At 40.8% G+C, this 26,052-nt stretch overlaps 1 protein-coding gene across 1 annotated transcript in view; it reads left to right on the top strand.

The window, feature by feature from the left end:
- The window catches only part of DNAH5 (dynein axonemal heavy chain 5), a gene marked incomplete at its 5' end in the record, with an annotated part of 162,574 nt that overhangs the window by 36,432 nt on the left and 100,090 nt on the right, over positions 1-26,052 (top strand). The window contains 15 exons of the mRNA XM_083360300.1: positions 1,064-1,302; positions 3,012-3,252; positions 4,340-4,539; positions 4,633-4,786; positions 6,964-7,127; positions 8,365-8,521; positions 9,623-9,835; positions 11,191-11,415; positions 12,461-12,633; positions 13,799-13,977; positions 14,632-14,819; positions 17,154-17,348; positions 18,764-18,898; positions 23,550-23,657; positions 24,443-24,596. Of these exons, the coding sequence (XP_083216426.1) occupies positions 1,064-1,302; positions 3,012-3,252; positions 4,340-4,539; positions 4,633-4,786; positions 6,964-7,127; positions 8,365-8,521; positions 9,623-9,835; positions 11,191-11,415; positions 12,461-12,633; positions 13,799-13,977; positions 14,632-14,819; positions 17,154-17,348; positions 18,764-18,898; positions 23,550-23,657; positions 24,443-24,596 (2,725 nt within the window). The remainder of the gene's footprint in view (positions 1-1,063; positions 1,303-3,011; positions 3,253-4,339; positions 4,540-4,632; positions 4,787-6,963; positions 7,128-8,364; positions 8,522-9,622; positions 9,836-11,190; positions 11,416-12,460; positions 12,634-13,798; positions 13,978-14,631; positions 14,820-17,153; positions 17,349-18,763; positions 18,899-23,549; positions 23,658-24,442; positions 24,597-26,052) is intronic.

Raw genomic sequence — 26,052 nt, 5'->3', positions numbered from 1 at the left:
GTCTTCTCTCTCAACCTCCCCCCTCCCCCCCTCTCTCTCACTTTATAAATAACTCAAGGTGTCAAACATACCTAATAATCCTTCCTCTTCCTGTTTTCCCCACAACAACTCTGAGGTGAGAAGGAGTGACTGGCCCAAGTCATTGAACCAGCTTTCATGTCGAAGGTGGGACTAGAATTCACAATCACCTGATTTCTAGCCTGGTGCTAGGAAAGTAAAAATGCTCTGCACACTCCCAAAACCTGGGAGTGGGGGAGTGCAATTTCCCAGAGGCTGCTTCCTTTTAACTGTATTTACCAGACTGACCATCAGTAGTTACTCCAGAGAAATTTGTAAGAACAAAGTAGTGCCTGCTTTGTCCCAAGTGTTTGGGGCAAGATCATTAGTCTGCTGGTATGTTTTCAAATATAGGTTGGATTTTTTTTTTGGAGTTAAAAACAAATCACTGACAAGCTTTGTTGATGTTAGTATTCTTCTTCCATGGATGTGCTGGGAATAGAAACCTTAAATCTATACCCAGAAGATTAGGGAGATTTTCAAGGGAACACCTTTTTCAAGGAGACTGAATTGTATACACATGCAGGTGCCTTTTTAATGCATGTAGCTATATTTTGAACCTGTATTGCATTGTGCTGCATGTCTCCCAAAGGGGTAATGAGAATCATGATAAGATCCAAAAATGGAATTTGCAGACAGTTTTCAGCAACCATCCTCTGCAGCCAGCAATAATCTAGTTTAGTATATCATCATTGTATGTGTTTATGAGTGCCAGTTTTTAAGATAGGGGGTGTCAAGATTCTTGGTAGCTGTATTGGTTCTTTTCTTTCTTAACAATTTTGACCTTCAAGTGGGAATTCAGAGGCTGTACAATAGAGAATGGAAAACCCAACCTACTACTGTATGAACTCCGTATTTGGCTGTTATCTCTTGAGCTCTTAATTTTCTTTCGTTACTGACTTTTCTGCTTTAGAAAAAAATTAAACCTACTTAAGGTAGTTATTTATGTATTGCTTATGGTTTTGAATATTGTTAAGTATACCCAAGCTTTTATTCTACCCTCTAGAACCGATTTGACAACCTTTTCCGGAAATACATCACCTACACGGGAGGTGAAGAGCTTTTTGGTTTGCCTGTCACTCCGTACCCTCAACTCCTTGAGATAAAGAAGCAGCTGAACTTGTTGCAAAAGCTTTACAGCCTGTACAACAATGTCATTGATACAGTGAATGGCTACCATGATATCCTCTGGTCAGATGTAAACATTGAGAAGATTAATAATGAACTCCTTGAGTTTCAGAATAGGTGAGGAAATGATAGGAACTGTATGTCTCTATTCAACTGAGCTACTGTGAGCTATTACGGAGTGAACAATTGGTTTCTTTCAGGTTGATGCTAACAATACACTGTTTAAAGCAGACCTCTGAAAGACCAATAGAAACAAAATTGAATCTCATTTACTTGTTGGTACATGATGAAATGTTAATTGATTTTATTTCTTCTGATTAATTTGTCTGCATCTCTGATAAATGCCACTATGTCACGACTCTTCTTCTATTGAGAAATGCTTATGCCATGGAAACAAATGCACCAATAATACAGCATTTTTTAACAGAACTATGATATGGAAATAAGCTTTACTTTGTTACTGAATATTCTGTAATATTGCAGAGTGTTATGTCATAGAAGCAAAAGCAGAATAATGAAGATGGAGGAGTAATCGATGATTAACGTAGTATTCCTTGGCTACTTTATGGGAGCTTTTCTAGTATATCCTTTGGGTTTATTTTAAAACTTTGCAATAATTGTAGGTATAGTCACTGTAGTAGAAATGGTGCTTTAAGCTTTCCGGGGTGGGGGTAGGGTGTTAATTGATTTGAATAGATGCCTGTTTTACGGCTTTGCAGGTTCAACTAAGTCATAATGTGGTTTGTATGTAGTGATATGTGAGGGGTAAATATCAAAATTGTCAAGGATGATGGACAGAATATCACAACGCAAGTCCTGCCAGTTTTGCACCTGCATTTGCATGTTGCCTGCCTTGTAGCTGCTTGCTATTATGTTGATTTTGATCCCTTCCATTTTGATATCGCTTAATGTGGGGCATAGATTTGACTATTGTGGCTTTTTAAACAAGTTATGTGTATACAGGACCATTCTACAAACCGTGGTTTAAAGAGCACTTCTTAGTGTAAGATGTGAGCTTGGCATATCTTTAGACAATTCCTTTCAAACCCCAAAAAATAAAGCTGTGCTTTGATGTATTTTTCCAGAGTGGGGGAGAAATCTGTGGACACAGGATTGCAACTTGCATAATTTGCATTTGGCAGAAAATTAATGAAATATCTCTGCAGGGCCAGACACTGCCATTCCACTGCTAATCTATATTAATAGATTTTAAAGGTTTAAAAATGAATTATATATTGTCCTGCAAATACTAGAGTGTTGATGGAAGTGTTTAGGACTAGAATTCTGTATACGCTTACCTGGGAAGAAAATTGTTTTGAATTGTGTGAGACTAGTAACAAATATTACATAATCTGTGACTAGCTGACTCATCGTATCAGAGACATTTCCTTACCAAATTTCTCAATCATAGAGCTTCTAAAGTATGTTCTTCACTGGAAAAGTTCTTAAAAATTCAGGAAGATATTCAGAGATGCATCTGCCTTGAACACAGCCCACGTTAATCAGTACAGTACAGTCAAACATCAGCAAAAGTTTTGTGACACTTTACATTTTGTCATAAAAGGATTTATAAAATATGCCAAATTTCAGTTCCACAGGTGTCATGGGTTCTGCACTTTGGACACATTCTGCAAGTTTGCCCATTTGAGATTCAAAAATCATTGCCCTTACAATGCACCATTTTACCCACTTAAAGTTTACACACAGATAAGCGGGAGAGTTTTTAGTAGTGTATAGATTCTTAAGATTGTAGTTGTTTTCAAATATTTCTCTCTAGTGAAATGTTACAATTATTTTGAGTGTGCCCACTGTGCATGTCCCTGTAGGTGTCGTAAGCTACCTCGAGCATTGAAGGAATGGCAGGCATTTCTGGATCTTAAGAAAACAATTGATGACTTCAGCGAATGTTGTCCTTTGCTTGAGTTGATGTCCAATAAAGCCATGATGGCACGTCACTGGAAACGTATCACTGATCTCACTGCCCATAATTTTGATGTCGAAAATGAAACTTTCAAACTGAGAAATATTATGGAAGCACCCTTGCTGAAATACAAAGAAGAGATAGAGGTAGTAGAAAATGATGTGCTTGCATCTTTGATATTGCAGTGAATGATCTACCTATTTAGTCAATTGTATTCCCAAAGTACACAAGGTTTCTCACTCAACATACTCTGTACAGCACCCCCTCCCTGAAGTTAGCAAATCTGTTATTGCTACCCTTGAGACATTACTTTTTTATTTGAGTCAAATCTCCAAGTCAAGCTCAACTCTGGTGGTGTCATAGCTATCCCAGCAGTATGGATGTTGTTTGCCATTGCCATCTCTTGGGATACTTCTCTGTCTTTCCCATAGCCCTACTGATCTTTCATCCTAAAACTAATCTAGGCCAGCCCTATTTAAGTTTTAACGGGTTTGATCAGGTGTTCCTTTCTGCTCTAAGAAATAGCCAAATCTATCTTGATCACTACAAGTCTGAAAAATGAACATCACTGCCTTGGCTCAGGATAAGAATCCAGTTTTGCTATAGTAACCTACTGCTGTGGCACAGTGGAGGACTTGGGACTGACAGCTGCAGTATATACTAGAACATTTAATTGAGAGGGACTTCCTGGGCCTCCAGCTGCAAAGCAAGTTCAATTCGTCAATGATATCTTTTATGTTTGCAGAACTCTAACAGTATTATTTAACAGTTGCTGCTTTTGTGCTGCTTTTACTCCAGGAATGCGCATGGGATTTCCATGCAATCTATGGGAATTTGAATCAAACTTGAAACCCAAATAAATTTCAGCAGTATGACTGATCAGGAAATCTTAGACTATTGTTTGGGATCAGTCTGTAGTTGTCATAAATTTGGATTGTGAACTGACTTGCTGAAAGAGATAGCTGATTGGCTGATGGTCATCCCTAGGAAGCTATATATTATGTTCATGGGTAGAAAAATATTTTGTTTTGGATTGTAGCAAGTGGGTTTAATCTGCCTGAATAATCATTCACATTTTATTGACCTTTTTTTTGTACCCACAGTATGTACTGAAGCAATTCCTTTAACTTTAGCTTGGAAATTTCCATGTATTTGCTAGAAGCTATTGACTGGAAAATATTTTAATATTCTGGATTTTGTTTTTCACACTAACCTTCTGATTGATTTTGGTAGGACGTCTGCATCAGTGCAATGAAAGAGAGGGACATTGAACAGAAGCTCAAACAAGTGATTGCTGAATGGGACAATAAAACATTTACTTTTGCTAACTTTAAAACCCGTGGGGAACTTCTCTTGAGGGGAGACAGCACTTCAGAAATTATTGCAAGTATGGAGGACAGCTTGATGATTCTGGGCTCCCTAATGAGCAATAGGTAATATGTAATATGTAGACCTCTCTCTTTCCCCCCCCCCCTTCAAATGTAGAGATTCAGTTCCTCATTTTTGAATATATGCAATTATTGCAGATATAACACACCATTCAAGGCTCAGATACAAAAATGGGTACAATATCTTTCTAATACAACTGATATTATTGAGAACTGGATGATGGTGCAGAATTTATGGATATATTTAGAAGCTGTGTTTGTCGGTGGAGATATTGCCAAACAGCTTCCTAAGGTAAGAATCCTTGTTTTGTTCTGTAGATGAATCTGCAGATCTATTAAAGATAACCTGTGCAGCTGTGACATCTAGATGCTGTTGAACTACATCTCTCAGTAGCCCAAAGTGGGATGACTGATACTGAAACTGTTCAAAGCTATAGTTTAGAGCAGGGGTCCCCAATCCCGGTCTGTGGATCACTACCAGTTTGTGGCAACTGGGCTACAGAAGCAATGGGTGAGTGCAGGAAGCTCCATTTATACAAGCTGGCATGTACTTGTGTGTGAAACCATCTCCCCCCTCCGCTGACACAGCTCCCGGTCCACAGATCCAGAAAGGTTGGGGACCACTGGTTTAGAAGGCCAGGGATTCCCATCTTTAATAACAACAACAACAACCTGCTTCCATCCTGCAACGATATCTATAATACCATGAAACATCCACATCTGCCTATCCCAGGTCCTTGGTAAGAACTCGATAGGTAGACAAAAATGCCAAATCCAGCTGAACATCTGGCTGACTGTGCGATGATTAATAACAACAACAACAACAACAATAACAACCACCATCACCACCAAGCCTTAAGGACAAATGCATATGAAGTCAAAATTGAGAAGACAGCAACAGACAGTAAGTGCCGCCTATGCAAAGAAGCTGAAGAAACAGTGGACCACCTGGTAAGCTGCTGCAAGAAGATCACACAGACTGACTACAAGCAGCGGCATGACAAAGTAGCAACAATGGTGCATTGGAAGGTCTGCAAGAAATATCATTTGCCTGTAAGCAAGAACTGGTGGGATCATAAAATAGAGAAAGTCATAGAAAATGATAAAGTTAAACTGCTCTGGGACTTCAGAATTCAAACAGACAAGCACCTGCAACATAACACCCCAGACTTAACAATTGTTGATAAGAAAGATAAAAAAGTCTGGATAGTGGACGTGGCAGTGCCTGGAGACAGCAGAATAGATGAGAAAGAACTGGAGAAAGTAACAAAATACAAAGACCTACAAATAGAAATAGAAAGACTGTGGCAAAGGCAAGCAAGGGTAGTACCAATAGTAATAGGTGCCTTGGGTGCAATCCCAAAACAACTGGAGCACCACTTGAACACCATTGGCACTGACAAATTCGCCATTAGTCAATTGCAAAAGGTGGCCTTACTAGGAACTGCTTCCATCCTGCGACAATATCAGTAATACCATCAAACATGCACATCTGTCTATCCCAGGTCCTTGGTAAGGACTCAATAGGTAGACAAAAATGAACATCTGGCTGACTGTGTAATAATAATAATAATAATAATAATAATAATAATAATAATAATAATAATAATAATAATAATAATAATAGTAGTAGTAGTAGTAGTAGTAGTAGTAGTAGTAGTAACAACAATAATAATTTCCAGATATTGCAGTCATAGAGAACCGAAGCGTACAGTTGATTGATATTGGTACTACCCTTGCTTGCCAGAGTTGAAGAAAAAGAACTGAAAAAAATTACGAAATACCGTGACCTGGCCATCGAAACTGCGCGATTATGGATGAAACGTGTAACAGTGATACATTGGGGCACTGAGAACTATGTCCAAAAACTTTGCAAAATACATCAAGAAATTGCAGCTTCTGCAATAATTCCAGCAAAGCTACAAAAAAATCCGCTACTTGGAACATCTTACATTTTAAGGAGATACGTGGTTGATACCTAGGATGCTGGCAACAACCCGTGTCAACCATTAGTGCCAGTCAATTTGAGTGGTCAGTTGACTGAGTTTCATGTTTTATGAATAAAAGTTTTGTAATAATAATAATAATAATAATAATAATAATAATAATAATAATAATAATAATAATAATAATAATAATAATAATAATAATAATAATAATAATAATAATAATATAAAGTTGGAAGGGTGGTCATCTTGTCCAACCCCCTGCTCAGACAGGAAACCTTATACCATTTCATACAAATGGCTGTCCAGTCTCTTCTTAAAAACTTCCAGTGTTGGGGCTTATCTTGTGTTAAGGCAATTAGATTAATAACTCAACAGACATCAAAACTGGTTTCTAAACATTAGCTTAGTGTAGGCAGAAGACAACGAGAAAAGAAATATTGTTGACAGAAACCTATCAAAACTCCACATCTATAGAACATGTACAGTATAGTGACTGAAGTGCTACTTGTATTTTAAACAGGAAGCCAAGCGTTTCTCTAACATTGACAAATCATGGGTGAAGATAATGACTCGAGCCCATGAAATACCAAATGTTGTCCAGTGCTGTGTTGGAGATGAAACCATGGGACAATTACTGCCTCATTTACTGGAGCAGCTGGAAATGTGTCAAAAGTCTCTAACAGGGTAAGTTCTGCTTATTTAAAAGCTCTTCACTAACATACAATCAATTGTATTAATAAACAGGGAAAATGACATATTTATTGCTTTTTGTTGTAGTATGCATCTAGGTTAAAATCCTTTTTGTGAGCAAGAGCAGTCATGAACCTGTTGATATTATTTTGAAATTAAAAACTAAATTACAAAGGAGTTAAGTGGTCCTCACAATATTCATGACAGAGCCTACAATATATGGCTATCTTAACATAGAGTATATAAGCATCTTCGTGAATATTGTGTTAAATTAATTCATAATTTGAAAATGTATTTGAATAAGTGTGTAATTGGTTAATAAATTGTCTTTTTCAGGTGAGGGGGGCAAAAGGAATAAAAAACTGTTGCTGTGTTTGATAGCTATGTCTCAGATTAATGCAACTTGATGTGTATAAGTCTTTTGGGCTAGTCATAATCCTGCTTTGCAAGGCGTTACTAAGTTACAGTATGGCTAGGCTTGATTTAAGATTTAATCTGTATGTGATTTGTGGTTAGAAAAGAGAATTCAAGATAGTTAACTCATGCTACCTTATCTTCACTGCTCCCAGCTCTGTTTTAATTGATCCAGTTAGAAGATATAAAGGAAATGCTGAAGGATAGAAACTTTTTCTATCCTATTGCTGTGTTTTGTTTTTAATTTAGTATGAAAGATAGGAATAACACTGGCCAATGTGAATTTAGTTAAGATTACTTTAGCTTAAATTTATCAGAGCTTCCAAAATTTATAAATATTGGGAAGCACATGATCTACTTGTGTCTGTGCTAATGTAGGAATGGGAAAGGATAAGAGAGTTTTTCAATTTCTGCACGTAATGTTAATCTATGATCCAAAAAAGTCTGTGTTTTCCTTGCTGGACTGGATACACTCATATGGTTGCTCGAATGGATACAGTTAAGACAAGGCAATTAATCAATATTTTCATCATATTTAGTACTTATTCAAGCTGTTGTTCTGCATATTTTTGTATTGCTTAACATTTTAGTTCAAATATGACTGAGTGAAGTGAGGTTCATTAGTTCACACAACATATGAATTAATGGATGGCAGTTACAGGATCAAAGCATTTAAAATGTCAGCTGCAAGACGAGACTCTGATTATATCATTAATGATGTTCTCTGTAGAGAAGAGCTGAGGAAATCTTATTATGACAAACTTAGTTTAAACTTTACACAGGTGACCGTATTCTTCTTGTTTTTGTTCTGTTTCAGTTACCTGGAGAGAAAGAGACTCTCATTTCCTCGCTTCTTCTTTGTGTCAGATCCTGCTCTTCTGGAGATCCTAGGCCAAGCGTCAGACTCTCACACTATACAGGCTCACTTGCTAAATGTTTTTGACAATATCAAAACTGTAAAATTCCATGATAAGGTTTGTGTGATTGTAGTATTTTATTGTTTTGATTATCTACTAAGGGCATAATCATTGCTGCAGATCTGCCAAGCTCTCTTGAACCCTGGTGTTACCTCCAAGAACACAAAGGCTCCTCAGTAACCAGTGGAAATTATTCACATAGTTGATAATCTATCCATCCCATCTCTATTTTTCACCTCATGGTTGAGTTTAAGGTCTTACCTGGAGGGAGGCAATCTGATAACTTCCATGTGTTCAGGGCTAACTAGACCCAAATTGCAGAATATTAAGCTGATTGGGACTGATGATATAATGGGACTGATGATTATATCCCGATCTGTTTGGCTTCATCCATTCCCTGTTTTTTTGTTTTGTTTTTTGCTATCTGTTAGCTATTTTTGTTGACTAGATTCATGCAATGTAAAAACACAGCAGTATTATCCTATCTGCAGAGGAGCCATTGTCTAGTAGTGCATGAAATCACCCAATTAGTTTGTAGCATTTCCAGCTAAAAAATTATCAGGTCCTGAAAAGATATTTATCTGCCTCTTGGATGAGTGAATGTCAATCATATTTTAGAGCAGAGATTCCCAACTGGGGGGTGCTCGCACCCCCTGTGGGTGCAAGAAGATATTCCAGGGGGTGCGAAAACTTGGGTTTTAAAAATTATAGTGTATATGCATAATTTGTTGCCATTATTTCAAACATTTGTAAGGGGTGCAAGAATATATCAGAAGCGTTCTAGGGGTGCAGGGTATAGAAAAGGTTGGGAGCCGCTATATTAGAGACTATAAACATTAATATATGATGTGAGGTATAAAGTGTCTGACTTGGTATAGGATTTGTTGTAGGGTCCAATGGAGATCAGTGATAGAATTTTATATACTGTGTATATTATATAGAATTAGTTGTTTTAAGTATTAAATGACAGGGAATGGGGAGGGGAAAATAAATTTTGTATCCCTAATTTAAATCTCTTCCCCAAAGTTGCTATTAGTTGCAACAAAGAGCACATACAAAACATTGGTAGTCCTCATATCAGATTCACAATCTAAATTAAAAAAAAATGAAAATCAAACTGTTACTATGAAATGTTCATGCAGTATATGTGATTCACAGGTATATGACCGGATCCTTTCCATTTCCTCCCGGGAAGGTGAGACAATTGAATTAGAAAAGCCCGTTATGGCGGAAGGCAATGTAGAAGTTTGGCTCAATTTACTTTTAAAGGAGTCCCAATCCTCCTTGCACCTTGTGATTCGACAAGCAGCTGCAAATATTCAGGAAGCAGATTTCCAATTAATTGAGTTTCTTAATACCTTCCCTGCCCAGGTGAATTATCCTTTTCCTTCTTCTCAATAGGGGAGGGTGTGATCCACGCTTCCAGGGTTGTGATTGCTACAAATGTTAATACAGACAGAAATATCTTCACTATGAATTATTTCTAATAAATACTCCAGTTGGCATTTAGGAGGTCTTATTAAATTTGGTAGAGCTTCAGAATGAATAGTTATGTAATTTGCTAATGTGATTCATCTTTAGCTCTTAGCTCGGGTTTGGAATTCTTACGAAATAATCTTGTTCCCTGTCTTGAAAAAATATAGCGTACGCTTTTGGGGATTTCCAACATGTCTAAAAATGCTTAGGTTAAATAATTTATAAGCCTTCCAGTACATGATACTAATAGTTTGTTTGCAGTAATGCCAGCCTTAAAAAAAACCAAAAATAAATAAAAACTGAAATTAAGACCTGGGGAAGCTAATCAAGAGCAGAGATAATTCCATTCCTTCCAGATGTTAAAAGAATAACAGAATAACAGAGTTGGAAGGGACCTTGGAGGTCTTCTAGTCCAAACCCCTGCTCAGGCAGGAAACCATATCCTATTTCAGACAAATGGTTGTCTTCTTAAAAACTTCCAGTGTTGGAGCATTCACAACTTCTGGAGGCAAGTTGTTCCACTGGTTAATTGTTCTAACTGTCAGGAAATGGTTCTAACTGTCAGGACAAGAATGTCTTTTATCGTTGAAGAATGAGACCATAAGCACGGCAGAAAATAAAGGCAATCCTTGGGGTGCAGGTCAACTTGGGGAGCAGAGTTTTTGGTATTGAGGGTCTTCTGCACCTTGCATCTGTTTGCTGAAACATCACTTGCGGCAATTACTTTCATTGTTTCAGATTTGCTTTTTGGGTACTTCTAATTCTGGAGGCAGAAAAGGGAGAGCCCTGCTTATAGATTCTTATTATCAGTTGATAGTGGGTATTCTCCCTGAAATAGTTCATTTGTTTTGCACTTTGTTGCCTTCCTCTGCTTCTTCTGAGGAAGTACTATTTGATTCCCAGGGCAGCCTAAGAGGGCTCATGTGCTGTTCTCATGATGAAGCATTGCTGCAAAACCCTGCATTATTTTATATTCTACAATTCCTTTGACTACCTCAATTAAGGCTTGTGTAAATATTGGAAATGCAGTCACATCTCTTGTCTCTTATGATGTGTGACTTGGAGGATTAGGGGTTTGAGATGGGAGAAGATTATTCAACCTCGTTTCAGTTTTCACGGGTATATAAATCCCCACAGATAAAATTAATTTTTTAAAGTGCAATGACTCACCGGTTGGTTGGCTGAATAAAAAAGGCTTTGGGAAACTTAACAATTAGCACTGTAAATGTTAATGCAAATTATTTTTTAAGGTTGGCTTGCTGGGTATTCAAATGATCTGGACACGAGAAGCTGAGGAAGCTTTGACCAATGCAAAATACGACAAAAAAGTGATGCAGAAAACCAATCAGTTTTTCTTAGAACTCTTGAATACCTTGATAGACATGACTACCAAAGATCTGAGATCTGTGGAACGCATTAAATACGAGACACTGATCACGATTCATGTGCACCAGAGAGACATATTTGATGATCTGGTAAAAATAAATCTTATTTAAATAACTGCTAGTGAAAGGCTGACTTCTTCTGAATAAGATGTGTCTGTGATATATAAATGTAATCAATGCAGTCAGTCATTTTGGACCAACTGTTATTGAGTTTATTAATTTTACAAAGCTTCTTTAACATTATAATCTAATAGCCTTCTTGTTAAGCTCGACAACAGCTACTAATACAATCCTATTTTCCATTGTAAATGATAGTTTTGGGAATTTCCCTATGCACTGAGTCCAGATTACTCTTCTTTTGACCTACTCAGAACCCATAGAAAAGGAGACACAATTTTGTGGCTGAGGATTACTTCAGTCTTATAGATGGACCTCTAATGGAAAGTGACTAGGATTAGAGGAAGATACTGTTTCGTGTCTATATTTTAGTTAATTCACCATTACCTTTCAAAATCCAGTCATGTTGTATTTGCTCTTAATCATAAAGTAATATCCATTAAAACTCAAATACTTTGGCCACCAAATGAGAAGGAAGGACTCACTGGAGAAGAGCCTAATGCTGGGAAAGATTGAGGGCAAGAGAAGAAGGGGACGACAGAGAATGAGGTGGCTGGATGGAGTCACTGAAGCAGTAGGCGTGAGCTTAAATGGACTCCAGCAGATGGTAGAGGACAGGAAGGCCTGGAGGAACGTTGTCCATAGGGTCGCGATGGGTCGGACACGACTTCGCAGCTAACAACAACAACAACAATATCCATTACTCAAATTTAATGCATTATAAATCAAGTTAATCACTTGATTATTCAGTTTTTACAAGGCAGAAAAAAACCCCAGCAACAATAGTCAAATCCCATTTGAGGATGGGGTCAGATATAGAGCTTATATCATGTATTTATTGTATGTGCTGGGATTGTTTTATCAGCTTTGTACTCCCATTGCATGCTGTGGTTACCACAAGGATGACCTAACTTTGCATTTGAAAATAGTTGTTTCCAAGTAATAAATAGAAGGCATGTCTGTATGGTTAGTCCTTACCCTAATATTGAACTATGATTGCGCAATCCTTTGTTTCTAGTGCCGCATGCATATCAAGAGCCCTACAGATTTTGAGTGGCTGAAACAATGCAGGTTTTATTTCAAAGATGATGCAGATAAAATGATGGTGAATATCACAGATGTGGCCTTCATATATCAAAATGAATTTCTGGGCTGTACAGACCGACTTGTCATCACACCTCTCACAGACAGGTGAGGAACGCATGAATATTTACAGGTTGAAAAAAGATATGCTGACACTATGCAGTGTTATATTCCAGTATTGGTTATGGAGAACATCTCATGAATTTGTAGTGAGTATTCAGTGGGAGATAAGGGAGCCTCAATTGACTCTGGACTTCTCAGGATCAGGAAATAGACTCTACAAGAAATCTAAAATTAAAATGTATTGGGATATGCTATGTTAACAGAATCTTTTAAGTGTGTTTTGCTTTTTTCCTCTCATCCTTTTTATACCCCAGTAAATCAAGAAAGAGCCAGCTTGAATCTCTTCCTAATTCTGGGTCCTTTCCCAAGGCTCAAGGAATCCTCTATTTCCATGGTTCTCTACCGGAATACAGTTAGATTATGCATAATATTAAATTTTACATTGGGGGGGAATAGTTTTTTTTGTCACTGAAGCAACATACAACATCCAAATCTCATTATGTAATGCAGGGGTCCCCAACCCCCAGTCCATGGACTGGCACCAGTCCGCAGCATAACAGAAACCGGTCCGCACAAACAAGAGGAGCCCTATCTGCAGGATGCAGACAGTATGGGAAACCATGCCCCCTCCGGTCCATGGAAAAATCTCTCTCTATGGCAGAGATCCCCAACCTTTTGGGCACCAGGTACCAGTTCCGTGGAGATTTTTCTGCAGACTGGAGGGGGTTTGGTTTTGTGTGCTGCCTGCATCCCACAGATAGGGCTTTGCTTGTTTGCGTGGACTGGCTGCTGGCATGCCACGGCCTGGTACCGGTCCAAGGCCTGGGGGTTGGGGACCCTTGCACTACGGAACCTGTCCCTGGTGCCCAAAAGGTTGGGGACCTCTGATGTAATGTACCTCCCCGGTCAAACGCTGGAAAATATAGCTGGCTTTACAGAAGACAGCATAAAAAAGGATCTATCACATCACAACTGATTTTCAAAAAACAATGCTAAAAGAAGTCAACCAGACCATACTGAACATACTAGGCAACAGAATACAGCTTGTAACTCACCAAAATGGGCATTCAGACATCTACTAAGAGAGGATACCTTGAAGTAGCTTTCTCTTTTGCACTAAATCTCCATATCTTATCCTTGCATTTTGGTACCTTTAAGTCTTCCAAATGTCCAGAAGAAGACCTTATTCCCGCTCCTTATCTCCTTGTAGGTGTTACATTACTTTGGCTCAAGCATTAGGGATGAGCATGGGAGGAGCCCCAGCGGGACCTGCAGGCACTGGCAAAACAGAAACCACAAAAGATATGGGAAGGTGCCTTGGAAAATACGTTGTGGTCTTCAATTGTTCTGACCAGATGGATTTTCGAGGTCTGGGAAGAATCTTCAAAGGTCAGGATATTATTTATTATGGAAAGTGACCTTTTGTAAAAAATCAGTATTGTCACAATGAGGGATGAACAGCATACGTCAACTTTGGGGTATGAAAATGAGAGTAGGTTGATTCTAGATGGGCCTGGAAATGCTGGGGAGGGAAGGAACAAAATGTCTCACGATATTTTCTTTCCAAAATGTGTGTATTCAAAACTAATGCTCCAAGACATGACAACTAGGATATGCTTATTGTCAAATGTGTCTATTGTACCTAATTGCATCCATTTCAGACTAACCATAGTTAATCATCTTATATAAGAGGTTCATGCAGGCACATGGTTCGTGTTAAGTAATAAGGCACAGGAATGAGTAAAAGCAAAGTTAAAAATGCAAGGCTCTTATAGGGAAAAGGAGAGAAATGTTATCTAGTTCAACAGCTTGCCCAGAATGACAAAGTCATTTGCTTCTTTCAGGCACCTTGATTTTAATCCTTTTATCTGATAGAAGTGCCAACATTTCAAGCACATTTTAAATATCATAAATTCAGCTCTAACCTTCTCTAAACTTGCTTTCACTTTTTTAATTTTACAAAACACTGTGATTTGATATCTAATTATGCAAAATGAGTGCAGGGCTGACTCCTTTTAATATCAGGCTTTCCTCTGATTTAAGGTCTTGCTCAGTCTGGATCCTGGGGCTGCTTTGATGAATTTAACCGCATTGATTTACCAGTGCTGTCTGTTGCTGCTCAGCAAATTGCAATTGTTTTGACCTGTAAGAAAGAGCGCAAGAAGAACTTTATTTTCACTGATGGTGATAATGTAGAAATGAATCCTGAATTTGGCCTTTTTTTGACAATGGTGAGCATTCCCAATAAATAAATAGTTTAACAATATCACATATGAAATATGGGACAGAGTTAAAGACCTTTTTAGAAGTTCCAGCTCTGATCTACTCTGAACTCAGTAACACAAACATTCTGATTCCAGTCAGGTAGTCCTTAAATTATGACAGTTCACTTAGCAACAGTTCAAAGTTATGACACCATCCCCAAAAGTACTTATGAGCCAGCCCCAAAGTTACAAATGTTGCAGCACCACAGCAGTAGTTCACCCTTATGACCAACTGCAGAGATGCTGCAACATGCCTTCTGCCTACTTCCCCCACCCCAGGATCCTTACAATCACTGGGCCTGCTATGCTATGCTCCTTCCCACCCCGTCACTGATCACTCACTTCCCTTTTGAAGATCTGCAGAGCTCAGGGCCACATGGCAGAGAAGGGGTCATCTTCTCAGATGCTGGTGAAGATGTTTTCATTAGATTTTGTGTTCCTACACTAAGGCAGAATATCAGCAAATAGCCTGAGCCTGCAAAGATGAAGTGAGGAAATCGAAGGCTCAAAATGAACTAAGGCTTGCGCCAAAAGTCAAAAATAAAAAAAGCTTCTTTCAACATGTAAAAAACAAGAAAAAAGTTAAGGAAATGATTGGTCCACTAATGGGAAAAAGTGGCAAGAAGGTGACAAGCAACAGGGAGAAAGCAGAACTACTTAACTCATTTTTTGCATCCATCGTTACACAAAGGGAAGAAACAGCCCAACCTATCAAAAACAGTACCGTAAAAAACAGATTAGAAACGCAAGTTAAAATAGGCAAGAAAACGGTAAGTGAGCACCTGTCCACCCTATACAAGTTCAAATCACTGGGATCAGATGGATTACACCCCAAGGTTCTGAAGGAACTGGCAGATGTGATCTCAGAATCACTGAACTATATCTTTCAATGATCCTGGAGCACTGGGGAACTACCAGATGACTGGAAAATAACTGATGTAGTTCCCATCTTCAAAAAAGCAGAAAAATGAATTCAGGAAACTACAGTCCTATCAGCCTGACCTGGGAAGTTTCTGGAAAAGATAAGCAATGAATCAGCGAACACCTAGAGGCAAACAAAGTCATAACCATAAGCCAACATGGATTTGTCAAAAACAGATCATGCATTCTTTGACCAGGTGACAAAATTAGTGGACCAGAAGAATGCTGTGGATATAACATTTGGACTTCAGTAAGGCATTTGATAAAGTGAACCACAACCTACTACTTGATAAGATAGAAAAATGTGGGTTAGACAGAAGGGACCTTGGAGGTCATCTAGTCCAACCCAATGCTCAGGCAGGAAACCCTATACCATTTCAGACAAATGGCTGTTCAGTCTCTTCTTAAAAACTTCCAGTGTTGGAGCATTCACAGCTTCTGGAGGCAGGATGCTCCACTGATTAATTATTCTAACTGTCAGAAAATTTCTTAGTTCTAGGTTGCTTCTCTCTTTGGTTAGTTTCCATCCATTGCTTCTTGTCCTGCCTTCAGCTGTTTTGGAGAATAGCTTGACTCCCTCTTCTTTGTGGCAATCCCTGAGATATTGGAACACTGCTATCCTGTCCCCCCTCGTCCTTCTCTTCATTAAACTAGACATACCCAATTCCAGCAACCGTTCCTTGTATGTTTTAGCCTCCAGTCCCATATTCATCTTTGTTGCTCTTCTCTGTAGTCTTTCTAGAGTCTCAACATCTTTTTTACATCGTGGTGACCAAAACTGGATGCAGTATTCCAAGTGGGCCTTACCAAGGCATTATAAAGTGGTATTAACACTTCACGTGATCTTGATTCTATCCCTCTGTTAATGCAGCCTAGCATTGTGTTGCCTTTTTTGGCAGCTGCAGCACACTGCTGGCTCATATTGAAGTGATTGTCCACTAGGACCCCAAGATCCCTCTCACAGTTACTACTATTGAGCAAGGTGCCACCTATACTAATGCATTTGGTTTTTCTTGCCTAAATATAAAACCTTACTTTTTTCACCATTGAATTTCATTTTGTTAGAATAGCGCCCAGTGTTCAAATTTGTCCAGATCCTTCTGTGTCTTAAGCCTGTCTTCTGGAGTGTTGGCTATTCCTGCCAGCTTGGTGTTGTCTGCAAATTTGATGAGTTTCCCATCTATCCTTTCATCTAAATCATTGATGAAGGTGTTGAAGAGCACTGGGCCCAGAACAGAGCCCTGCGGCACCTCACTACGTACTTCCCTCCATGTAGATGCAGATATATTTGATAGCTTTGTATGAGATGTAGAACCTGTAAAAAAATTATTAAATTTATGTCTGAAGTCTAATTCAGTTGATAATGCTATGTTAAATCAGAACCCTGGATATGCTGGTCGTCAAGAGTTACCTGAAAACCTGAAAATCAACTTCCGCTCAGTGGCAATGATGGTTCCTGATCGCCAGATCATCATCCGTGTCAAATTGGCTAGCTGTGGCTTCATTGATAACATTGTGCTTGCAAGGAAGTTCTTTACTCTGTATAAACTCTGTGAAGAACAATTGTCTAAGCAGGTAGGAGAAATTATCATTTATGAACAATTCTGTTCTGCAAATATTCCAAAGAACAAGCATGAAGTAGAATTTACAGTAAATGCTCTAGATGACAGCAGCTCTAGTCATGAAGTTCTTAGCAATGGTAATGCTACAGAATAATCTTAAGACTTACTCTCAGTTTAGTGTATTTCTTTTTCTTTTTTTAAAAAAAATGGAACACGATGCATAGGAATTTTAAAGATCTAAAATAACAAAAAACTAGGTAGTAATTCCTCAAAGCATTGCTTTGAGATTTAAGTTTAAATATGACTTCTTTGCAAGGTGCATCAAAGCCAAAGGGAGGGGGGGAATGGGGAAAAGACACTGTTCCCTTGGAAAAAATATTTTTTTTCAAAGAAATGCATTTATTTTAATGTAATGCAAGCAATATTTAATGAATGTTTCGTTAACTGAGAAAGGGCAAGAACTGTCCTGGCCTATGATTGATTATGTATCATCAGATTAATGTTGACTCTTGGTGACCACATTGGTTTTCTCCAGAAAGATCTCACCCTAATCTGGTCTCTTCAAATTGTCCAACATTGCATCCATCATTACTGTAATGAAGTCCAGCCACCTTAGTACTGGTTGTCCTCTTTCCTTCTAGTATTGGACTATGCCTTTGAACAAACATGGCAAAATAAACAAAAAATAATTGTTTTTCTCTAGAGAAATAATTCATTTTTTTAAAAAAAGGAATGCTTTATTTCTATTTTCTATTTTTATTGAAGCATTGATACATTTTATCAGACTTTTTAAAAAAGAATGAGGGACATGCTTTCATTTTCCTTTTTTTAATATAAAACTTTCATCAGAAAGATAGAACAGATAATTTGCTTTCCCAGATATTTGAAACTAGTGTGATAAGACCAGTTTCCCACATGGGATGAGTTTTATGTCTTTCTCTCAGTGTATTATCTTGAATCAAAGTCTCCAGAGGTTCCGACTATTTCAGCATTAAGATAAGCTGGTGTGTACACTTTTTAAATCACTATTTACAAGTAACTAAGAGAGGGTAATCGTAGTCACAAAGAGTAACACCAGTCTCCTATTTATTCAACATTTCTATTTCAATCAACAATCTTTAGCTTAACAGTGTTACAAATGCATACTATATTACTCCACATTTGTTCTACATATTACTGTTGCTAGTTGTGGAAAATATATTTTGTTCTACCGTACATTTACATTATGTCACATCATGGGCAAGAGGATTTACTGTTGTTATTGGGAACTTTGAGCTGATTACAGTTCATTCTACCATTTTCAGCAGCAGGCCTTCAATTGAGTAATGTCCTTATTTCTAAGCCAACAGGTGTTGGAACCCAGAATGTCTGTTTGCCTCCTTGCTTTAATTTTGTTCCTCTATCTAGAACCTTTTGATTTATTTGCAGGTACATTATGACTTTGGTCTGAGAAATATATTGTCAGTACTACGGACCTTGGGTGCAGCCAAAAGATCAAACCCCAGTGACACCGAATCCACTATTGTAATGCGTGTCTTGAGAGACATGAATCTTTCTAAATTGGTAAGCATGAATTCAGACGTCAGACTTGAGACAGAATTACAAACCTGAATTCTTTTTTGGGACCGTCATGGGCCAGGTGAATAAGATACCGTATATACTTGAGTATAAGCCGACTCGAGTATAAGCCGAGACCCCCAATTTCACCCCCCAAAACTGGAAAAAGTTGTTGACTCGAGTATAAGCCGATCCGCCATTTTGCAAGCCTCCGCCGCTGGCGGAGGCTGGATCCGCGCTCTGCAAGCCTTTGCCGCCAGCAGAGGCTCGATCCGCCATTTTGCAAGCCTGAATACACAGGAATACCCTGTGTGGCCGCGGCTCTCGGGGAAGCCCTGGCTGTCCGCTTCCTCGCTCCACGCTGCCATTCGGGGCCCGCGCGTTCCCCGGGCAAATCGCGGCGCCCAGCAGGCGAGGAAACACGCCCGCTCCAGTCACCCCCCCTTCCCTCAGGAGACGCAAAGCAAGTGACCGCCCGGAGCTTACCGAGGACTTGCTTTGGTGCTTCCAGGATCGCGCGCACCTCTCCCAAGCCGCCGCCGTCCGGAGACCTGCCGAAGTTTGGGGAGGTTTGGGGAGGTGCGCGCGCACCTCCCCAAACCTCCCCAAACGTCGGCAGGTCTCCGGACCTCCGTGCCCTGCCTGCCTGCTTCTTTCCGCTGCGGAAAGAAGCAGGCAGGCAGGGCACGGAGGTCTGCTTCTTTCCGCAGCGGAAAGAAGCAGGCAGGCAGGGCGCGGAGGTCTGCTTCTTTCCGCTGCGGAAAGAAGCAGGCAGGCAGGGCGCGGAGGTCTGCTTCTTTCCGCTGCGGAAAGAAGCAGGCAGGCAGGGCGCGGAGGTCTGCTTCTTTCCGCAGCTGAAAGAAGCAGGCAGGCAGGGCACGGAGGTCTGCTTCTTTCAGCTGCGGAAAGAAGCAGGCAGGCAGGGCGCGGAGGTCTGCTTCTTTCCGCAGCGGAAAGAAGCAGGCAGGCAGGGCGCGGAGGAACGGAGACCTGCCGACGTTTGGGGAGGTTTGGGCGCCTCCCTAAACGTCGGCAGGTCTCCGTTCCTCCTGCCGACGTTTGGGGAGGTTTGGGTGCCTCCCCAAACCTCCCCAAACGTCGGCAGGTCTCCGTTCCTCCGCGCAGACCTGCCGACGTTTGGGGAGGTTTGGGCGCCTCCCCAAACCTCCCCAGGTCTCCGTTCCTCCGCGCAGACCTGCCGACGTTTGGGGAGGTTTGGGTGCCTCCCCAAACCTCCCCAAACGTCGCCAGGTCTCCGTTCCTCCTGCCAACGTTTGGGGAGGTTTGGGCGCCTCCCCAAACCTCCCCAGGTCTCCGTTCCTCCGCGCAGACCTGCCGACGTTTGGGGAGGTTTGGGCGCCTCCCCAAACCTCCCCAAACGTCGGCAGGTCTCCGTTCCTCCTGCCGACGTTTGGGGAGGTTTGGGCGCCTCCCCAAACCTCCCCAGGTCTCCGTTCCTCCGCGCAGACCTGCCGACGTTTGGGGAGGTTTGGGTGCCTCCCCAAACCTCCCCAAACGTCGGCAGGTCTCCGTTCCTCCTGCCGACGTTTGGGGAGGTTTGGGCACCTCCCCAAACCTCCCCAGGTCTCCGTTCCTCCGCGCAGACCTGCCGACGTTTGGGGAGGTTTGGGCGCCTCCCCAAACCTCCCCAAACGTCGGCAGGTCTCCGTTCCTCCTGCCGACGTTTGGGGAGGTTTGGGCGCCTCCCCAAACCTCCCCAGGTCTCCGTTCCTCCGCGCAGACCTGCCGACGTTTGGGGAGGTTTGGGCGCCTCCCCAAACCTCCCCAGGTCTCCGTTCCTCCGCACAGACCTGCCTACGTTTGGGGAGGTTTGGGGAGGCGCCCAAACCTCCCCAAACGTCGGCAGGAGGAACGGAGACCTGCCGACGTTTGGGGAGGTTTGGGGAGGCGCCCAAACCTCCCCAAACGTCGGCAGGTCTGCGCGGAGGAACGGAGACCTGGGGAGGTTTGGGGAGGCGCCCAAACCTCCCCAAATGTCGGCAGGAGGAACGGAGACCTGCTGACGTTTGGGGAGGTTTGGGGAGGTGCCCAAACCTCCCCAAACGTCGGCAGGAGGAACGGAGACCTGCCGAAGTTTGTGGAGGTTTGGGGAGGCGCCCAAACCTCCCCAAACGTCGGCAGGTCTGTGCGGAGGAACGGAGACCTGCCGACGTTTGGGGAGGTTTGGGCGCCTCCCCAAACCTCCCCAGGTCTCCGTTCCTCCGCGCAGACCTGCCGACGTTTGGGGAGGTTTGGGCGCCTCCCCAAACCTCCCCAAACGTCGGCAGGTCTGTGCGGAGGAACGGAGACCTGGGGAGGTTTGGGGAGGCGCCCAAACCTCCCCAAACGTCGGCAGGTCTGCGCGGAGGAACGGAGACCTGGGGAGGTTTGGGGAGGCGCCCAAACCTCCCCAAACGTCGGCAGGAGGAACGGAGACCTGCCGACGTTTGGGGAGGTTTGGGGAGGCGCCCAAACCTCCCCAAACGTCGGCAGGTCTGCGCGGAGGAACGGAGACCTGGGGAGGTTTGGGGAGGTGCCCAAACCTCCCCAAACGTCGGCAGGAGGAACGGAGACCTGCCGAAGTTTGGGGAGGTTTGGGGAGGCGCCCAAACCTCCCCAAACGTCGGCAGGTCTGTGCGGAGGAACGGAGACCTGCCGACGTTTGGGGAGGTTTGGGGAGGCGCCCAAACCTCCCCAAACGTCGGCAGGTCTCCGTTCCTCCGCACCCTGCCTGCCTGCTTCTTTCCGCTGCGGAAAGAAGCAGGCAGGCAAGGCGCGGAGGTCCGGAGACCTGCCGACGTTTGGGGAGGTTTGGGGAGGTGCGCGCGCACCTCCCCAAACCTCCCCAAACTTCGGCAGGTCTCCGGATGGCGGTGGCTTGGGAGAGGTGAGCGCGATCCCGGAAGCACCAAAGCCTCGGCCGTGCACAAGTCCTCGGTAAGTTTTTTTGTTGACTGGAGTATAAGCCGAAGTGGAATTTTTCAGCCCAAAAAGTGGGCTGAAAAATTCGGCTTATACTCAAGTATATACGGTACTTGTTTTTGAAATTACAGGCCAGACAATTTCTGGTGGTGAGTTGCTTCTGACCATGAGCTTATAGGTTGCCAACCCCTGAGTGGGAGCAGTGATGGTGAGCTGGATGGCTCTTGATACTCCCATTTTGATTAAACAATACAAAATCTGTAATGCGGAGCATTAAACGCTAATTTTGATAATGATGAATAAATGTAACTTATGAGGTCCCTGGTAACATATGAGAGTGCAGAAGGGGCCTTCTCTTTTTACCAAACTCCAAAGTGATAGGCATAACCAACAAAGCCTATCTCAGTGTGTGGGAGATGAAAGAAAATTGGTACAAGGAAATAAGGTTCATCTTGGTTTGAAAAAGCTGTGTTTTCCAAAAGTGACGGAGGACATAGGACTCCACCCCCAGAACCCCTGATGCCAAAGAAAAGGCTTTCATTATGAAATAACCCTACTATGGAATACTCCGTAGTTGGGTTCATTAAGATTCATTCCTACATGCTCTGTCTCTGTCAATGGAATGGAATGTATGAATGACCTTGGGGAAGGAGCTGCTGCTTAGGAAACATTTAGATGAGAGAGGCAGGAGCCCCCAGTGGCTTAATGGTCAGAGGAAGAAACTTAGGAAAGATGTACCCTAATGGATCAAGTAGTTAAAAGTGGAGGCTTTTTGCCTTTGGACTTGCAAGATTCTGTTAATGTGTTCTGACAAGAAAATAGAATTACTTCATCTTGTCTTGTTTGCCTGGGAGGGCTGACTGTCATGTATGTTCAGCCAAGATATTTCTAGTTTGCAAATTTATTTTGCCGCTGTATTTCACCGTCATTTTAATAGCCTGCCAAATATATCGGCTTTGTGCTTATTTTTGTGCAGAACAATGCTGTGTACTGAACTTCCAAATGGGTGACTGAACGAATGAACAATTTTTCATATGTTGAGGGTTGAGTGGAGAAATCAGTTAGAATATTATAGGCTACAAATTTTCTTTTCAAGACAATTCCTTTGTCATTGTGCTGGGAATGTAACATGCAACAGATTACTGCCTATCTTCTGTTGCTCCAAACGCTGTGATTTAAATCCTTGTTTTGATGGAGAGCTAGCATTTTCTCTTGCTCCACGGTTTTGTTAAAAGTCCTTCTTTTGGCATTATTTAGTGTTTTCTTACCCTAACTTTCTATAAACCACCTTGTTTGTCAGGGTGCTATTTTTCCTTCCTTTCCTTCCAAATAGTTTCTGAAACATAATTTTTCACACCCGGCATACCTGCCTCACTGAAAGATGATGGGCCTGAATCAATTACCTTTCACTTTGCGCTCTTCCTTAAAACATTTTTTCAAATGTTACAATTTTTTTCACAAACTTCCGGGCCCTTCTAAATCCTATCATTTTCAGTTTGTTCTTTTTAACTATTCCTACCTTGATAATGTTTCCGTTTTATTTGCTCTGGCCTTTCTCTGACCCAGATGTGTAAAATGTGCATTATTTCTACCAGGCAATGCAGTAAAAATATATTTAGATTAATGAACTGTGGTTTTTCTGTATGGTATAAAATTGTGAATTCGGTACTAGGTACTTGCAATTAAATATTACACGATGGGAAACACTAATTTCCCTTTTACTTTTTATTGCTAGATAGATGAAGATGAACCCTTATTTTTGAGTTTGATAGAAGATCTTTTCCCAAGTATACAGCTTGACAAGGCAGGTTATCCGGAGCTAGAAGCTGCCATCAGCAAACAGGTACCTTTTATAAACATTTATATGCTCTTTTCTAAAAACACCTCATATTGGTAATTTTTCTGTTTTTCTTAGCATAACATATTCTTAGCTATCTGTCTTGTTTTTTCATGAAGACATGATTTGTAATTAAGGGCACAATCCTACCTTGAATTCAATGAGCAAAGAGACAATTTAGTTTGGCAGAAATTCATAGGATAGCTGATACGTGCTAGTAGAACTGTCTAGATGCAAAAATGTCCTGACAAAATATTTAAAATGGATTGGCTGTAGACAGCACAAGAAAGGAACCTTCCTTTACCATATGTTAAAATTAGTCCAAGTAGTAGTGAAAGGTGCTACTTTACACCTACTGTACATACCCTTTACACCCTCTACTGACATAAAATGAAAAAAATGTTTTATGTTTAACTGGTCAATGTATTAGTCCTATTGAACAAATTACATCACCTCAGCACCACTGCCAACATAGGCACCTATACCTGTGCTGTCCATACCTCCTAATGCAGACATGTTCAAAGGGAAGATCTGGAGGGAATTTATATTCATGTGAGCAGAAGCTTCTTCATGTTCTAATAAAGCAGTGTATTCCAACCTTAGCAAATTGACGATGAGTGGACTTCAACTCCTAGGATTCCCAGCAATGGCTGCATTGGCTGTAGAATTCTGGGAGTTGAAGTCACAATGCCTGGAAACTGCCAAGTTGAGAAACACTGTAATAAAGCAAGGGTAAAGTCTAGGCAGGGATTCTATATAGATAAAGTAATTAGTGCTTTAATTTTTGACAGGTTGAAGAGGCTGGCTTAATTAATCACCCACCTTGGAGACTGAAAATTATCCAGCTTTTTGAAACACAACGAGTAAGACATGGCATGATGGCTCTGGGTCCTAGTGGAGCAGGAAAGACAACATGCATCCACACACTGATGAAATCCATGACAGGTCTGGAAAACTGACCCTGGGATAAGTAAAAAAAATATATCTTTTTTTTGCATTTTGGTAAAATAAATTAGTAGTCAGAGGAAGCTTTTTAAGGACTACATAGTAAAAAAATATATAGTTTTACCCAAATGGTTATGTGATTATTTCTGAAAATATTAGCATTTTTTGTTGTTAGCCATCAAGATGTTCTTGAAATTGTTTAAGAACCTAGTTACACTGACAACAACAGAATCTAAAGAAGTCTCTACTCCTAAGTATTATAAACAGAGAATATATGTGCTGGTTGTTCACATATCACTATAAACTGCACCTTACAAAACGTGTTGATAGACATTTTTCTACTCTACAGTTTATTTTAGCTACACCACTTTTTTCAATGTCTTCTGTCTCCAGGTATGCTAGAATATTGCCACAAAACTAAATTGTCTAAATTATTGTTATGGGCCACAGACAATGAGCAGAGTTATGTTCACAAAATTCTTGGTGTGATCTCTGCCAATGTTTTTTTAAATTTAAATATTTTTTAAAAGTCTGCGGAGGAAAAAGCTATATGAATTACTGCTGAGTGTTGGTGTGGGGTAAGCCTGACCATGAAGCGGGTTTCATTGCAAAGCTGTTTCATTAGCATGATGCCAGGGAGGATGCAAAATTAGCAAAAATGGCTCTCTTCCAGGAGTGGCTTTGCTATCTGTATTCTTAGTCTAGTCAAATAAGCTGCATTTAAACTGGGTCCATATATCTTTTTTAATTCCATTTATTTAACCATCTTGGTTATCTAGAGGTAATTTCTGAAATCACTTGCACTTATTTTACATGCATTGAATTGTTAATTGGCAGTTATAAAGATAGGATTAAAGAAAATTATTATTTTTAAAATGTAAAAGTATGATCAAGGCATATGAATACTCAAAATGCAATATTCAAAGGTAGGGCCATTGTCTCCCAAAATACTTTTGTCCAACCATCCTGAGGATGATTCATACTGGAAGTAAATCTGGAACAGTAAGCATTTCATGGTGCACTGGAGTTCTGATGCTGAAAGAGGAACATTATGAATAATAGTGGGTTTTGCACAAAGTGTTCAGCAGTCAGGTGAGATTTCAAAGTGAGAAACACTTAATGAAAATTTGATGGTAAAAAGAAAGGCCATTTGGCCGTTTAGGAAATGACTGCTAAAGTAAAAGAAGTTTCCTTTTTTCTGTCCCCTAAACTCGATTGTATCACAATAGGTAGGTTTTTCATTTAACACTCTTTTAGCAACAATTTAAATCCTTCCCTCTTCGGTTATTTGTTGAAATAGTTTTCCCACCAGCTTCTAACTGTTTATTTCCTCTCTTAAAACATATCAGCCATGGAGAAAAACAGCCCACTGATGTCACAAAGCTTTGTATCTCCTTTAGATTGTAGTGACCTCACTGCTGACTTCACAATGCCAAGGGTTCACCTAACAGCTTTC

The sequence above is a fragment of the Vipera ursinii genome (assembly GCF_947247035.1).
Source record: "Vipera ursinii genome assembly, chromosome: 3".
Taxonomy (NCBI): Eukaryota; Metazoa; Chordata; class Lepidosauria; order Squamata; family Viperidae; genus Vipera; species Vipera ursinii.
Note: the sequence above shows the minus strand (reverse complement) of the source record. Positions and strands in the feature narration are given on the sequence as shown.